The 16,663-nt window shown below is 38.8% G+C and overlaps 1 protein-coding gene across 1 annotated transcript in view; it reads left to right on the top strand.

Moving 5' to 3' along the window:
- The window catches only part of LOC109928798 (CUB and sushi domain-containing protein 1-like), a 2,165,117-nt gene that overhangs the window by 1,771,914 nt on the left and 376,540 nt on the right, over positions 1–16,663 (top strand). Inside the window, exon 31 of the mRNA XM_048597409.1 lies at positions 8,205–8,396. Coding sequence (XP_048453366.1) covers positions 8,205–8,396 — 192 coding nt within the window. The remainder of the gene's footprint in view (positions 1–8,204; positions 8,397–16,663) is intronic.

Genomic DNA, 16,663 nt, shown 5'->3' with positions numbered 1-16,663 from the left:
GTTGTCCCACGATGTAATGAGAATGTATATAAGCTAGATTGTTCCTAGTGATCCCCTGTGATAAGGTTATTGTTCTGCAGAATTTTTTGTGATTTTTCCCGGCTTTTATTTGCAGCTCAATCCAGTATTATTCTTCATTCATCTCTGATAGTTTATTTAATTCATGAATGTGATGTGAGAATTGCTGGTTACCAATCTATGTTGCTCTTCGCTAATTGCACTGGAGACAATGGTGATGAGCTGCCTAATTTTCCTGCTTTTGTCCTTAGAGTGTAGGTACATGCATAGTGCTGTTCGGAAGACAGTTCCCAAATTTTGACACAGTAGCATTGAAAGAACGGTGATACGGTTTTGTCAAGATGATATGTGCTTCGGAGGGAAATTTGCACATACTGGTGTTCCTTTGTATCTGCTGCCCTTGTTTTCCTAGCTGGTACAGGATGTGGGTTTGGAAGGTGCTATTGAAGGAGTTTTGCTTAGTTACTGCATTGTGTACATAATTTTGATGTTACACACTGATGTCATTGTATGTCAGTGGTGAACTCCCTTTGCACTTGCTCCTGGTAAAATTTCAGATTCTCATTCCAGTTAGTTCTGCTTTAGATTTAACAATTTTAGGTGCTTGATTAATTTGATGATTTTCTTTGTTGTTTCAAAAGGAATATTAATTAAAAGGAAAGGCTGCCTCTCTTTCCTTGTGAGATTTTAATATCTTCTCGATAATGATTGCTTTCGCTGAAGTATAGATGTTTTTGGAAGACATTGACTCTTAAACAGATGTTTGTCATCGTGATGTGTAATTGTTTCATCAATTGTGTATTTCCCTCCAATTTAATTATTTTAAACTTCCAAGATCTTATCGTGGGAGATAAAGGTTAAAGAAAGATTAAGTCACTTTAGATCCAGAGGACCATAAGGCGGCTCACACATTAGGAGTATGTGTTCATACAATCTCAGGTCGTTCCTTTGTGGCTGAGAATTTTCATTCATTCAGACTTTTTTTGACTAAATTTTAAGCTAAAAACAAAACGTAGCTCATTTGTTCACTTTACATTCATCACTTTGAAGATCCACTAAAGTAGGTAGAAGGTGTAAGAATAGGAACTTAACAAAACAAAATAACTTGAAACAAAAACAAACATTGCTGGAAAAGATCAGTAGGTCTGGCAACATCTATGGAGAGAAAATCAGAGTTAACGTTTTGGGTCTAGTGACCTTTCCTTAGAACTTGGCTTTTGTTGTCATAGACTAAAGAATCCTTGTGAGAAGTCAGCAGTTCTAAATATAAAACATCACTTTTAACAATATATTTCATGCTTCAAGAATACCAGCCTGCGGTTGTATCAAACCAATCACATCTATACTTAAGAGTAGAGAGGCTAATGAGGATTATATAGGGGGAAATAAACAATGAAACATAGTTACAATAAGGTTAAGTGATGAGATATTCAAATGAAGATTGGAGGACAGCAAATGTTGGTCATAAAGCTATATAACTCTTCTAGTACTCCTCTTGGCTTTGAACAGAAATATGTTTTCAGTATCTGATGCTAACGTCTCTTTCGATTCTGTTCGCTTGTTGTAATTTATGAGTTGCAGATTTAGGACTTGCATTCTTTTTTCTTTTGAGAACGTATGTATTCTGAACCCTCTGTAGTTCTTCCTTAAAAGCCTTCCATTACTCTGATGCTGTTTTACTTTCAAGTAGCTCTTTATAGTTCACTATTTCAAAATCACTTCTCAGCTTAGTTAAAATTGAGAAATGGAAACTTTTACTCCTGATCTACCTTTAGGCCTTTTCCTTGACTATTTTAAGTCTAAGAATCACGAACACAAAAATATTTTCCTACTGATGTCATTTCCACCTGCCTAGCTTCATTCACTAAACCAAAGCCCTGAATCACCCTTTCCTCTTAGGAAGGAATCTAGAACTTGGGGGCACAGTTTTAAAATATGAAGGTGCTTCTCTTTAAGAGTCATTTCTTCTCTGAGGATCATTATTGTTTCAAGTTGTCTTCCCTAGAGAACAGTCATTGATTTTAAAGGGAATAGAGGATTAATGGGATCAGTCAGGGAAATTGCGCACTGAACTCCATCAGATCAGTGATGATCTTAGTGAATGACAGAGCAGGCTCAATGGACAGGAAGGCTTAATCTTGCTGCTATTTCTTCTGTTCTTACGATCTTTTTCAACCTGCTACATAATGGCTAAGAAAGTTCTCCTGAATGCATTTTAAGCACACTGTGCCTTGCTCTGAACCTATTACAGTGAATTTAAATCTGTTGCTGTTAGAGTAATGGAAATCACCTGCTGTTGCTGTCCTGTTGATTCTGCACATCTGAGCGATTTGCCTTGATATTTACCCGATTATATCTCATTGACTACTTTGGAGTCTGTTGTCCACAGTCGTGTATTTCTACTTTTTTTCCCTTCCTTTGTTCAACTCAAACAATTCAATTTGCTGGTCCTCTAGCATGTCATTTTCCTTACAACTGTAACTGTTTCTTCAATCCATGTTAAAATCTTGCCCTTCATATCACCTTTGAACACCCTGTAGGCAACAGTGCTCAGTTACCATTCTGGGCTTTGTTTCAGCCATTTACCAGTAAAAGCTATGAAATCATACTTTCACGTGTTTACTTGTATCCTCAGATCAACTTCCTTATTCATGAGATTCTCTGTACTGCTATGAAGATATAAAACACCGATAAATTGCTTCCATGTCTATGTTATAACCTTGAATTGTCCTGCCTTCCACACTCTTCTGACGTTTTTCCTCCTTTCGTTGGCAACTTTGCTTACCTACCTTCTGAATTCCATACTCAGATAGCCATTCACTTACCAGGCTGCTTTAATCTGTCTCAATAACACAATTTTGGTCCCAACCATGTTCAAATACAACGCATCTGAAGCTGGTCCAATGCTCCCTGCATCTAAAGCCCTCCCTTCTGTGTCATTTCTCCAGCCACATGTTCATCTGCACAATCTTCCTAGTTCTATGACAGTGAGCAGGTAAAACCAGGATTAATCAGCAGATTACTAAATTTGAGTTTCAGAATACTAACTTCTTTCCTAGCCTCTGTTGCCCAGCTGCCCCCCTCGACAACAGTTATTGGCTTGGCACAAAGAGAATAATAGTCAAGTCTGTATCAACTAATTGCTATCTTTATTAGTTTAGTTAAAACAGATATATAATTCACACCATTTGGTGAGGAAAATTTTAACAGCAGGCATGTAATTCATATACGTCTAAAATCCAAGTGCACACCTGGATTTGATGTTCCCAGAATATTCAGCAAAAATATGCTAATACCCCAGAATAGAAGCTCACACTTCATTCTCCAGGTCTTGGGGTCCTCCTCACACTTCCATGTGTGAGGTCAACAACTTTGCAAAGGTTGTTCTCTGGAATTTTTGCTGATGGCACACCGAAATCCTTCATTTTTACCCTTTTTCCTTATCTTTCTGAGCTGTGGTGTTTTGTTCTTGTTGTTTCTCGATTCATCTGAGAGCTGGTGTTTTTCCATTACTGGCTCACTCCAAGAACGCCTTTAAGATGACCTCATTACTCTTCCACCAAATAAGGATTTCCCCCGATGTCATCCATCAGAGCTCAACCAGCTCAAAATGGCTCAAGCCAGCAGCTAGGGCCTGGGTAACTTCAGTTCACAGCTACTCTCTTTGTGCGTGAGCAGCCTTTGGCCAACACTTCCTAACCGCTTCCTGTGATACCTCATCCTTCTTCTATCAATGTCCTCTGTATCAGTATAGTACACAACCTCTGGCAGTTCATCATCCTCTGTCAACAACGAAACCACCTCTGACTGTGCAGTACAGCTACAAATAATTTTGTTGGAGTTATCTACAAAGAACAGCACTCTTGACCAAATGTATAATTTATTAATGTCTAATGCTATTTGTTTGCTATGTTGTAATCTCAAACAACAATTACTCACCTTAAAGGCGCTGCATAAATATAATAAAATGTTCCCAGGGTGCTTTACAAGAATGTTATAAAAAGAAGTATGACACCAACCCATAAAGGAAGGTATTCATTCAGATAACCTAAAGCTTGGTCAAAGATGTAAGTTTCAAGATGTAAGTTTCCTTAAAAAAGGAAAGAGAGACAGAGAGGCAGAGAGGTCGGGAGGAAAGTTCAGAGTTTTGGGACCAAGACAAGTGAAACATATCCTTAACTAAACGTTTTCTGTCTGTTGGGATTGGAACGTGACATACAAAGCATCTATTTAATTCCTATGCTGTGTTTTGTTTCAGATAGGCAAATATTGTTGCTATCTGCTTTGCCCGCAGAAGTACGCATCATAAATGATCAAAATTGGCAGCATGGTGTATCAGGTCTCAGGCCGAAGTTCTTGTCTGTCATTCTTTGGAACTGAGGCACGAGCAAATTCTCCCCCAGTGGTCTTCAACTTGCCAATATTTTTAAAATCCTTATTTGTTACCATATGTTACGATGGTACAAATTGCCTTGTGTCTCTTGTCAGTGATGCCATACAGTCATGGAGTCATACAGACAGGACTCTAGGAAACAGACCCTTCAGTCCAAACAGTCCATGCTAAACATAATCCCAAACTAAACTAGTCCTATCTGCCTGCTCCTGGCCCATATTCCTCCAAAACTTTCCTATTCATATATCCATCCAAAGGTCTTTTAAACATTGTAATTGTACCTGCATCCACCACTTCATCGAGAAATTCATTCCACACGTGAACCACCATCAGTATAAAAGTATTTGCCTCTTGTTTGTTTTTTTTTCCTTTGTCCCCTTGTCTTGAAATTCCCCATTTTAGGGAAAAGACAACAACCATCAACTCTATCTATACCTTTCATTATTTAATAAACCTCTATCAGGTCACCTCTCAACCTCCTATACTCTTGTGGAAAAACATCCTAGCCTATCCAGCCTTTCCTTATAACTCAAAACCTCCATACCTGGCAACAACCTGGTAAATCTCTTCTGAACCCTCTCTAGCTTCATAATATCCTTCTTGTAACTGGGTGACCAGAGCTGGACACAGTATTCCAGACAAATCTTCCCCAGTGTCTTGTACAACCTCAACATAATGTCCGAGTCCTATCCTCAAAGGACTGGGCAATGAAGGCATGCGTGCCAAACGCCTTTTAAACCATCCTGTCTATATGTGATGCAAACTTTAAAGAATTATGTACCTGCACTCCTCGGTCCCTCTGTTTTACAATGCTACCCAAGGCCCTACCAATAATTATATAAGCCCTACCCTTTTTTGTTGTACCAAAATGCAATCCAGATTGAACTCGATCTGCCATTTTTCAGCCCATTGACCCATTTGATCAAGATCCCTTTGTAATCTTAGAAAACCTTCTTCACTGTCTACAATGTCACCAATTTCAGTGTCATCCACAAACTTACTCATCATGCTTTATATATTCTCATCCAAATCATTTACATAAATAACATATTCAGAAATTGGCACTTGTTTAGTTTTAAAGAACCTGGCAGCTGTGTTCAGCAATCTGGTTGTAATTCAAAGGAGTCCAAACAGTCTATCCTGTATTTGTATAATTCATCAACTCTCTTTTAAAAAGCATGCCTCAGCTGATAATTTTGCAGAGGAAGTTTAAGATTCGGTCTTTAATGAGAATGTTAGTTGCATTTGTAACCTCCTAATATGCTCCCCCCCAAAAAACACAATATTTAACCTTACAGTCTGTGTCAATCCCCAGTATAATGTGACCTTACAGTCAATGCTTTTAAAACTGGACATAAGTTGGAGCTTTCGGCATTTAAGCTTCAGATAGTCCAAAGTCTCAAGTGAATACTTAAGTAAATATGGACATTTATAGCCAACAGGAGAATTCAGACATTCTTTTATTTAAGGATGATTCAACACAAAAGAACTATAAAATTTGAAAATACCTGTCCCACGATTCCACTCTGGACAAAAGGAAGCACCAAAGTTCAGGATGTAAGATGGATGTGAACAGATGCTATCGACTTTCCATTGTGTTATGATAGTCCCTCTCATTCTTGGACAAAGTATTTTGTGTTGTACAAAGGCAAATTATGCATTGCCATGTTGTCTGATTTTAATTCAGCAAAAAGCTGCTATGCAGATAGGCTTCCACTGAAAGACATTGAATTAGCTACAAGCCATCAATATGCTGAGATAATTAACTGAAATACCTCATAATTGAATTTAAAAGGAGGCAGGCAGACTCTCCAACTTTTCTTCCAATTTCAAGTTCATCTGAGAACTGACCTCCTAGAAAACTGATGACAAGAACCCTCACAACCTGCTGAGAACCCTATGCTTTACAAGGTCCTCACATCAGCTTTAAAGCATCAACTTCATCCTAGAGATTACAGACCTGCTATTAAACAGGCCAATATAATTATAAGCTATAAAAACACATTATATTTATTCGTATCTAATCTTTTTAATGTAAATGAAACATTGTGTTATTTGAGGGAGTAAGGAAGTAAGAATAAATAACCTTCTTTATTTTTAAACTCATTTAGCATTGCTATTGGAGATATTTAATTGGGATACATATCATAAGTAAGAAAACACGCAACCCTTACATTCCAAATAAACTCATCATGGTCAGTGAACGGAACACACAAATTTTGTCCAGAACCGGTGGCAGTGCACCTTGTTACAGTCGTGCATGATTTGTTACTGTGTTGTATTATAAATACGAATCTTCACATCCTTCACAATGTTTGCTCCATGGTTAAAGGTGACCAGTTGAAGAAAGGTCCCAGGTTGACTGGTTATTTCTGGTTCTAGCCTTCAGCAATATACTTGATGGTACAAAGGAAACATTGAACAACCACTTAAACTTTGATGCAAGAGTTTCTGTCAGCTCAAAAGAGTCCTGAAAGGAGACAGATTGAATAAAATGTTTGACTAACTATGTATTACAAGTAAAGTACATGTATTATAAGTTGCAGACTCTGCAGTTTTGTATATTATTTGAACTTTTGCCTCTCTGGACTCTCCAAATGTATAAAGATTCCACCAGTAGTTTGCGCTAAGTGGAGTTAGTATTTTTCTTAGCCATTTAAGAAATGTATGGAACGTCCTGCATGCTGTCCATCCTGGAACATGCTGTGATCAGATAACTCAGCATCATCATTGTCTTGAGTTCCCTGCCCAAAGGAAAGGCCTTGCTGTGACATTTTACTGCAGGTTAGGACAACGAGGCAGGTTTTGAGTCTGCCTTATCCAAAACAGGGGATAAAAGCTGTTGGTATTAATCAGATTCACATGCCAGCCAACTAACCTAGAGGCTAATTGGGTCTCACAGCTCAGTATAGCAAGAATCAAATCAAAATGCCACTTTCAGACTTTGAGAGGCAATGTCCTTCTGCTGGGGTCTGTCATCAGGCCACTCGGATAAGAAAACGTCACATAAGAAGCTGAAATCTGTGAAGTTACTGAGTGGCAAACTAATATCTGATAACTTCTTACAGTACTTCATCCTCCCTAAGCTCCTATGAAAGTTAAGTTAGCTCACCGTGGATTATATAATTGATAATTAGAAAACATCTCATAGAACTAGAATTTAAGAACTCTTGTGACCCTACCTTGGAAACACCTGGGTTCCAGTCCCAGTAGTGTGTCAAAACATGGTTAAATAAATTGCCTAAAAAATATCAATATCAAATGAGAATTTAGAATTAGAATTAGAATTAGGTTTATTATCCTGTGTCATCAAGTACAGTGATACAGTGAAAAGTTTACTATATCGCCCCTCATGGCACCGTCTTAAGTACAAAGTAGCTAGATATAAGTCTTAGGTACAAAATAGAGAAATAAAGTGATTCATAATATAAATTAGAAAAATAAGAAATAAAGTTAAAAGGATAAATATTACAGTCAGATAAATAGATAAATGTGTATTGAAAAGAACATTAGTGTCTCAACCACCACTATCCATAACTCCTGACCACGTGCCTGTAAAAATGCATGTTGTCATGGGGACTCAGGCATCCTGACTGAACTGTAATACGTAGCTGTATGTTTTATAAGGCCATTTCAGAGATGAACAGTTCACAGGTAAGGATCAATTTCAGAGGACAGTTAAAGATCAAATTTGCCATTGTAGAATAGAGTAACATATAGGCCAAAAAAAAGGAATAGCATCATTGTAATATTTGTTCCATTAAAATAAAAGTGCACTTTTTTATTCATACAGCTTCAACAGCCACGACCTGCAATGATGCTGGAATTCCGCAGAATGGAACCCGGAGTGGGGACAGCAGAGAGCCTGGAGATACAGTGACTTTTCAGTGTGACCCAGGTTATCAGTTGCAAGGAACTGCTAAAATTATGTGCGTGCAGGTGGACAATAGATTCTTCTGGCAACCTGATCCTCCAATATGTACAGGTACAACACAGAACAAGAATGATGTAAATCATTCATTTTTACAAGTCAAATTGGTTTAACAAAGGAAACGAGTATATCACATTATTTAATTAGGATCGATCATAAAAGTAGGTGAACTACATGCGCAGCATTTTCATCTGGGTGCAGAGTGGATTTCCTCTCTCTCATGAGCAAGTCTAACTTGCCTCTGCATTCAGTCACGCTGTTCCCATTCGTTTTTTTTGTGGTTCAGCAATGGCTAGTGAGCAATTACATCCTGAACCTGCTCCCAACCTCCCAAAGTTGAGTTTCTCAATTTAGATTTCCTCCCACTCTCAAATTTTACTTGAACGTGACAAAGAATTAATTTAACAATGATTAAAATGTGAGCTGTGCATACTGAGCAATTGATTGAAGTATTTGAGATGGTGATACAAATCTAATTTCATAAAAGCATCGCAGTGGTTCAGCTGGAAATTATAAATTTGACCTGATTCTCATTTCAATTGACTTCAATGAATGGTCAATCTGTTACGATATATTTGTTTCTCTGCTGAAGTTTAATTTCAGCACCAACATATTAACTGCATTTCTCTGCAAAGGACTTTAAGTTATATTTGGCGAGGTTTTCTCCTCAGGCAAGCAAAAGCCTTAATCCAGAAATGGAGCTCCGATGGTTATTTAAAGCCCCATATGTGCTTTTTAATATCAGAGATCCTCTTATAGCTCCATTGTTCTGTAGTGTAACTAAGCAAGAGATTTATTACCACTCAGATCTACTCATAAACTGGCATGTTTGGTGCCTCTGGGATTTTAAACAAATTTGAAGTAGGCAGACTGCAAATCATGCTGCGCAGTGTGTGTGTAGGAATTTTGTGGACAAGTTATTCGATAACTTATCATGTCAATCACCAACCGTGAAGATAATCTTCTCTGAAATTCCCAGTGAATTAAGGTCAGCAACCTAAGGTGTGCTTTGATGCATTATTCTTTAACTGAGTTACAGACACCTGTCAAGTGGATCATACAGGTCCGGACATTCAACAAATGGCAGTATTCAGAGAGGACAGGAGTTCAAGGAAGTGCTGGCTTCCTGGACATCATGAAAGAAAAAAAATACAGGATGTACTTTAAAATTTCCTAGTCTGTCTCCCACCTATCAACCTGCTTTATTGGTAAGATCCCTGCTTGGAAGTGGAAAGATGATGAGTTTGATGGTTGTCAACCAATCTTGAAGTATGTAAAGGGGTTTGCTTGTTGGACTGAGGTATAAAAAACCTGAACCACTACTAGACCCTGCTATAAATGTACCTAAGTCATGGATTCAGCTCTTATCCAAATAGATTTTACCTTTGACAGACTGACGTGAAAACAAGTCCTGTCAATAAGTAGGCAGATAGCTCAAGAGATTTTATTGACTGAGCTACCTTCTGACAGTGGGATGCTCACTTACTCCCTTTAAAAACTCGAAATTGGAGTTGATCTGGGGTCAGATTTGAGGTTTACATTTTTTAACACTCCACATAGCTTGAATCCAGCTATCTCTGAGGTTTAAATATCACGCCTTTAAATCCTGATTGTCTTTTTTATTTCATTTCTCTCAGGTGTATAGAAAAAATCTGACCCAGTAGTTATTATCACTGTTCCTCTGTAATATTGTCTAAAGTGCAAGAGAAAACCTGCTTCCCTGCATCGATACCCTGAATATTCCGAGGATTGCCGCTCAATCCTACTTCTCAGCATTGTGATCGAGTTCCATATTTCTGACCAGGTCCTCCAATGTTGCATTCTTCATAAATTTGGAGATCCTGAAACCAAACTGCTTAATCTTAGTGCTGACTTACTAGCAAAATTTAGAACACACCCTATTTTATAGTTCTAGCTGCTGTATTCTGATAAGTGTTTACTGAGACATTGAACGGTTTAGGACATTTATAAAGCTTTTCACTATGTTAATGAATGAGAGTGCAGGTGAATGCTTTTCAGCAGGGACATGAATAAGTGCATTAGTATGTGCACGAGGAAATGGAGAGGATGAGTGTATCCTTAAGCAGCTAAATGAATTGTGGATGGATGGATGAATGAGTGAGGTGTATGGGCAAATGAAGGAGACGTATGGGTGAATGGCTGATGGAATATGTGGTGTGAATTCATAGCTGAATGAATGAGCATATGGATGAACAGGTGAATGTAGTGAATGAATGAGGTGTATCGGTGGAGGGGTGAATGGTTGAATGAATGAGCATCTGAATGAACACATGAAGGAAAGGAGGAGCAAATTACTGCAGATGCTGGAATCTGAACTGAAAATAAAAAAATGCTGGAGATCGCACCAGGTCAGGCAGCATCCACGGAGAGAGAGCAAGCTAACATTTCGAATCTAGATGATGAGGAGTCATCTAGACTCAAAATGTTAGCTTGCTTTCTCTCCATGGATACTGCCTGACCCACTGTGATCTCCAGCACTTTTTTTTATTGTTTTCAGCATGAATGAATGAGATGTCTGAGTGAATGTCTGAACGGATGAGTGTTAGAGTGGATGAGATCAGAAGGAATTAGCAGATTGGGACTGGTCATGTCAGGTTGTGGGGGTGACTCAAGGGGAAGGACAGAGAGGAGTTGGATGTTCAGCCCATAGTCAGGGACTCAGTTGGAGGGCACATGGAGCAAGAGTCTAAGGAGTGGATTGAGGAGTTCAGTTGGATTGTTAGATCGGTGTTCAATAAGGACTTTTTCCTTCTAAGATTTCCGCAGTAACAATGCATGTAAGTAAATCTGAACCATTTGAAGCTAACTCATGGTCAGAAGCATTGTTTACAGGATCCTGGCATGCAGGAGGATTGTCCGTTAGAAGTTCAAACATAAATAAGTGAAGAATATGCATTGTAAGTCTGGTTTCCAAATACCTGGAGACCAGAAATTTTAAATCAGTTGCTACTGATAAGACCTTACTCTCATACACTCATACAATGGGGAAGTATATATTCTAAAGGGAGAAATCCAGACCCTTAACATACCTGGGATATTTATGGGATAGCTTTGAACTATTAAAACGAAGCAGGCTTTTGGAAGGTAGCTAATATTCTCAGGTAATTTCTTCCCCTGTGGGAAGGTGACGTCAATCTGATCAAGTTAGACCGAAGACTAAACATTTGTGCAACTGATCAGCTGAAATGCAGCAGACAAAAATTATTAGGGAAGTACTCCAGATCTAAGTTAGCTGAAAGTGAAAGTTAAAGAAAACCTCAAATCACTTCAGTGATACATTAATGCACATTGATCTGAAAAATGACGGCCACGCTGGCCACTTCAGCAGGCATTAAGAAACAAGTAAAATGAAGCAAGCATTCAGGCCAGGGTCCTGCGGGACACTCAGACTGACAGGTTGAATTGCAAAGACAATCTGACAGCTAGCCTAGTCAATTTCTGACAGACTGACAGGTGACTAGATTTGTTGATTTAATTTTACAATATGCCATGGTATGAGTTGAACATCCTGGCATTTATTGCTAGAAAAGTGATTTCACTGTTCTCCACAACTGAACTATCCCATTTTTGATACTGTGTGTCAAACCCTCCATGTGGTCTGATCAGGCTATGGTATTCCACAACTTCAGTATGACTTTCATTTCAGTCATTTATTTACGAATATAACTCCGTACCATATTTGCTTTGTTTATCATTTCTTTGCATCGGTCCACCCTGTTGATTGATGCACCCATGTTTTTGCCAACTTTGCCCTTTTCAGTGTTAATCCCATTGCTAAAATGAAAGACTAAAAATATGGGGTTAACTGGTCTTCCACGCATGCAAAATTAGCAAAATGTCTTCATTCTGCACTGTCTCAAATTGTGTGATCTGTGATTTTTTCGAGTAGAATTCATCATCACTGTCACACAGTTTACCTCAGTATGGCATGGCAAAAACTACTCTAGCTGAGTGGAAAATCATACAGTAGCAACAACAACATCTTGCATTTATCTCACACTTTTAACATAGTAAAACATCCTGAGGCATTTCACAGTAACAAGCAAACAAAGCAAATATATTGTACAGAGAAAATTGGAAAGGGACAAAGTGGAATACAAGAAAAATGCATGCAATCCTTTAACAGCAAAAGACTGGTCAGGTAAGAAGTGAAAACCTGAAGGAATCTATACAGGGATGACTGTGAGGACAAACACGAACTAGTTAGTACACAAGTTGACTGGATCTTGAAGGATTGCTTGTTCTTCTTTTCCTAGTCTGAATTTAACTTTGAAAAGGTAACATTTTTAAAATGAAAATTTTGACAGCAGGAGTTATATCCTGGCTGCAACCCCACTTTTATAGAGATGCAGTTGAGTCTTTTATGGGAGAATTTTCCAGGAGATGAAAGCTACTATTTGAGGCAGTAATAGTCAATCAACCTATAGCTTTCAGAGCTTTCCTACTACTTTCTTTGACACTCAAAAATTAACAACAGCATGATCCTACTTTATTATGCAGATTCGCACAGTGGTAGTTCAATTATGTAAGATATTCATATCTTTCCTTTGATTCTGACTTTATATAATGTATGACTGCAGTGTTGCAATCCAATCCATCTCTTCAATGAACTATGGCAAATTTAAAAAAAACATACATTACAAAGTGTGTGTGTGTTCAGCATTTGATTGATTTTAAAAGTCTTCACAGAGACACCAATTTTGGTTACATGTTTCAAGGAACTCTGATGTTATTGCAAAAGCATCAATTTTGCTGTTCATTGTCATTTTCTTTTAATGTAGGAATTTGTTTAATCCCATAAGCAGTCCTTTCAAATAAAATACATGCACATAATAATATGTTGGTGCAAAGAACAACCTTGAGGGTCATAGCTACACAAAGAAACTCTCCACTGATGCATCCATTGAACTGTAATAAATTCTCAGAGGTTCTATAAACCCATCACAAATACCTTTTCTGTAGTCTGCTGATGTGTACCTTCCAGTATGATATGGATTACTAAGATTCAGTAAAACCTCTTATTAGAATTCAAGACAGCCAAACTGTGGATGCAGATAGGTTTGGACATTTGTGCCAATCACATCAAATTTGGCTTGGTAAATTATTTTTCAACTGTGGAAAATATTTCTCGTACAGCTCTCTATATTTGTAGAGGAATTTGACTTCATTCTGATAAATCTGAAAAAGATGAGGCAAACTTGCATTTATGTAGTGCCTTTCATAATCCCAGGCCATTATCTTCGTGTTCATGAAGTGTAGTCACGATAGTAATGTGACAAACCTGCAGCAAACTACCGAAAACAGCATTGTGATAATCATCAGATAAGATGTTGCCTGTGATGTCGATTGAGTAAATTTTGTCATGCTGTACTGAGGTAAGCTGTCTGACAGTGATGATGAATTCTACTCAAAAAAAATCACAGATCACACAATTATGACAGTTCAGAATGAAGACATTTTGCATGTGTGAAAGACCAGTTACCCTCATATTTGTAGTCTTTCATTTTAACAATGGGATTAACACTGAAAAGGGCAAAGTTGGGAAAACAAGCAGGTGCATCAGTCAACAGGGTAAACCAACATTGACCAGGACACTGGAGATGGCTCCTCTGCATTTCAACAAAATCTCGCCATGGGATTTTTTGCATCCAACTAAGAGGCCAGTCTTAGTTTAATGCCTGATCCAAAGGAGAGCATGTCTGACAGTATCGGTCTTGAGTTTTGTGCTCAAGTCCTGGGGCTGGAATTTGAATCTATAAGATTCTGAATTGGAGGTGAGGGAGCTACCACATGAGGCACAGTTCAATTCTGAGGTGAAACACCATCCTTTAGCAGTTTGATGTTAGGCACGTTAGTTGTAAGGATTGTTTACATGACAGCAATTGTAAAATTTGCTGTAGTGTGAAATTCCATGATGCACATTTTCTTGTTTTAATTTTAACCTTTATTTTACAGGAAAGAATATTTATTGCATCAGTAATCAGTGCCACCATGCTTTAGGAAATCTGATCATTTCAATAAAAATACATCAAATAGAGCAACAATTACGCAAAATGGTTCTGTTAGGGAAAAAAAAGACATATGACACAGATAAGATTTTGGAAATGGACAATGCCCTAGAGTGTGCCATGAAAAAAAAACAAGGAAGCCATCATAATTCCATGTTAATTAAACACAGATCTTACACAACACTGATCCCTGTGGTGTGCTACTGGACACCTTTGTCCAGTAGCATACCACAGCCTTCTACCACCACCCTCAATCTCTTACCACTAAGCCAATTTTGAACTCCACGTGCCAGGTTAGCCTTGATCCCTTGGGCTTTTATCTTCTTTATCAATCTACCATTTGGGACTGTGTCAAAGGCTTTGCTGAAATCCCTGTAACTACATCAAGTGCACGACCTTCATCTATATTTCTGGCCACCTCCTTGAAATATTCAGTCAAATTTCTGTGGCATGACCTTCCTCTGACAAAGTCATGCTGAATATCCCTGATCAAACCTTACTTCTTCAAGTGGAGATTAATTCTATTGTTCAGAATTTTCTCCAGTAGTGTCCCTCCCACTGATGGGAGACACACTGGTCTGTAATTACCTGGTTTATCTCTACCACCCTTCTTGAAAAATGAAACCACATTAGCTGTTCTCCTGTCCTCTGGTACTTTCCAGAGAGGCCAGAGAGGAATTCAAAATTTGGGTCAGAATCCTTGCAATTTCCTCCCTCAACTTCCACTGCAGCCTGGGATACAATTCATGTGAACCTAGGGATTTGCCCAATTTGAGCCCTTCAAAACCTCTAATCTTCCTATGTGAACCTGCTCAAGAACTTCATACTCTGTCTTCCTGAATTCTGTATCTACATCCTCCTTCTCCCAGGTGAAGACCAATGTGAAGTATCAATTTAACAGCCTACCAGTGTCCACTAGCTCCAAGGACAGATTGCTTTTGGTTCCAAATGGGCCCCACTCTTTCCCTGATTATGCTCTGCCCCTGATAAAAATATAGAATTCATCGGGATTCACACTAACTTTAGCTGCTACTGCTTTCTCATGCCCCTCTTTGCTTGACTAATTACTTCCTTAAGTTCTCCCTTACATTTTCTATACTCCACTGGGGCCTAAATTGATTATTTTGGTTTGACTTGATTTGATTTATTTATTGTCATGTGTATTTTGTTACAAAAATACAGTGAAAAATGTTGTACAGTGCCGCCACTTTCTGCGCCATCTTAAAATAGGGAAAAATAAGCCAAAACGTAAAACATAAAGGCAAAAGAATAAGGAAGAAAGAAATAAAGATTTAACGAAAATAAAGAAAAGACTTTACAGTCCTTCTTGTTGAGTGCACCACCATTGGCCATGGTGGCATGACATAAGTTGCCTTCACTCTGCTGCTGCCATGGGAATAAAAGTTGCCACTCTTCAGTGCCATCTCACCTCCACTGATGCCCTCGCCAGTGCAGATGCCACTGATGCCACTGAGTACCACACCGGCCCAAACTCAACTCCGCTGCCACAGTAAGTCTGCTTCCAGCCCGCCTCACCAATGCAGCTCCTGCCGATGCCGCTGGGTCTCAGACTGGGCCCAAACTCGCCTCTGCTCTCGCCTCCCTGAATCTGCATTTCTCGCAGTCGGGAACCCTAATTCTCCTCCGCCGCAGCAGCCATGAGTCAGGTTAACTCCTCCCACGAGCAAACCCACCGTCAAGGAACGAAAACAGAAGTTGCTGGAAGAGCTCAGCAGGCCTGGCAGCACCTGTGAAGAAAAGAATCAGAGTTAATGTTTCGGGTCCAGTGACTCCTCCCTCAGAACGGTCAAGAATGTTGTTCCCATTTCTGCTTCAGGTGCAGACCATCCTGCTTGAACAGGTCTCATCTTCTCCAAAAATGTTCCCAGTCATCCAGGAATCTAAAACCCTTTTCTTCTGTGCCAATGCTTGAGCTATGCATTCCTTTGCCCTGTTCTCCTTCTCCTGCACTCACTAGTACGTGGCACTGAGAGTAATCCAGAGGTTGGAACCTTTGAGATCCTGCTTTTTAATTAATTGCATAACACCCTGAGTGGGGTTCCCCAATTTGTTACAGATCCTGAAGGATACCCCAAATTTCCAAATTCCTGAATGAGGATGAATGGGCTCTCCTTCTCTGTTCACCTGTCTCCATAGCTAGTCACAATCAAGTTATTTTAAAGAAGGATCCCTTTCCTTTTACCCAGACCAAAAGAATTTGGGTTTTAATAGGAGCTGATTTACAAAACGAAAGAATATATTTATTAGTCACTAACAGAGTAGGAGTATCAA

The sequence above is a fragment of the Rhincodon typus genome, chromosome 5 (genome assembly GCF_021869965.1).
Source record: "Rhincodon typus isolate 14 chromosome 5, sRhiTyp1.1, whole genome shotgun sequence".
Classification (NCBI taxonomy): domain Eukaryota; kingdom Metazoa; phylum Chordata; class Chondrichthyes; order Orectolobiformes; family Rhincodontidae; genus Rhincodon; species Rhincodon typus.
The sequence above is the reverse complement of the archived record's forward strand: the minus strand, read 5'-3'. Positions and strand labels throughout refer to the sequence as shown.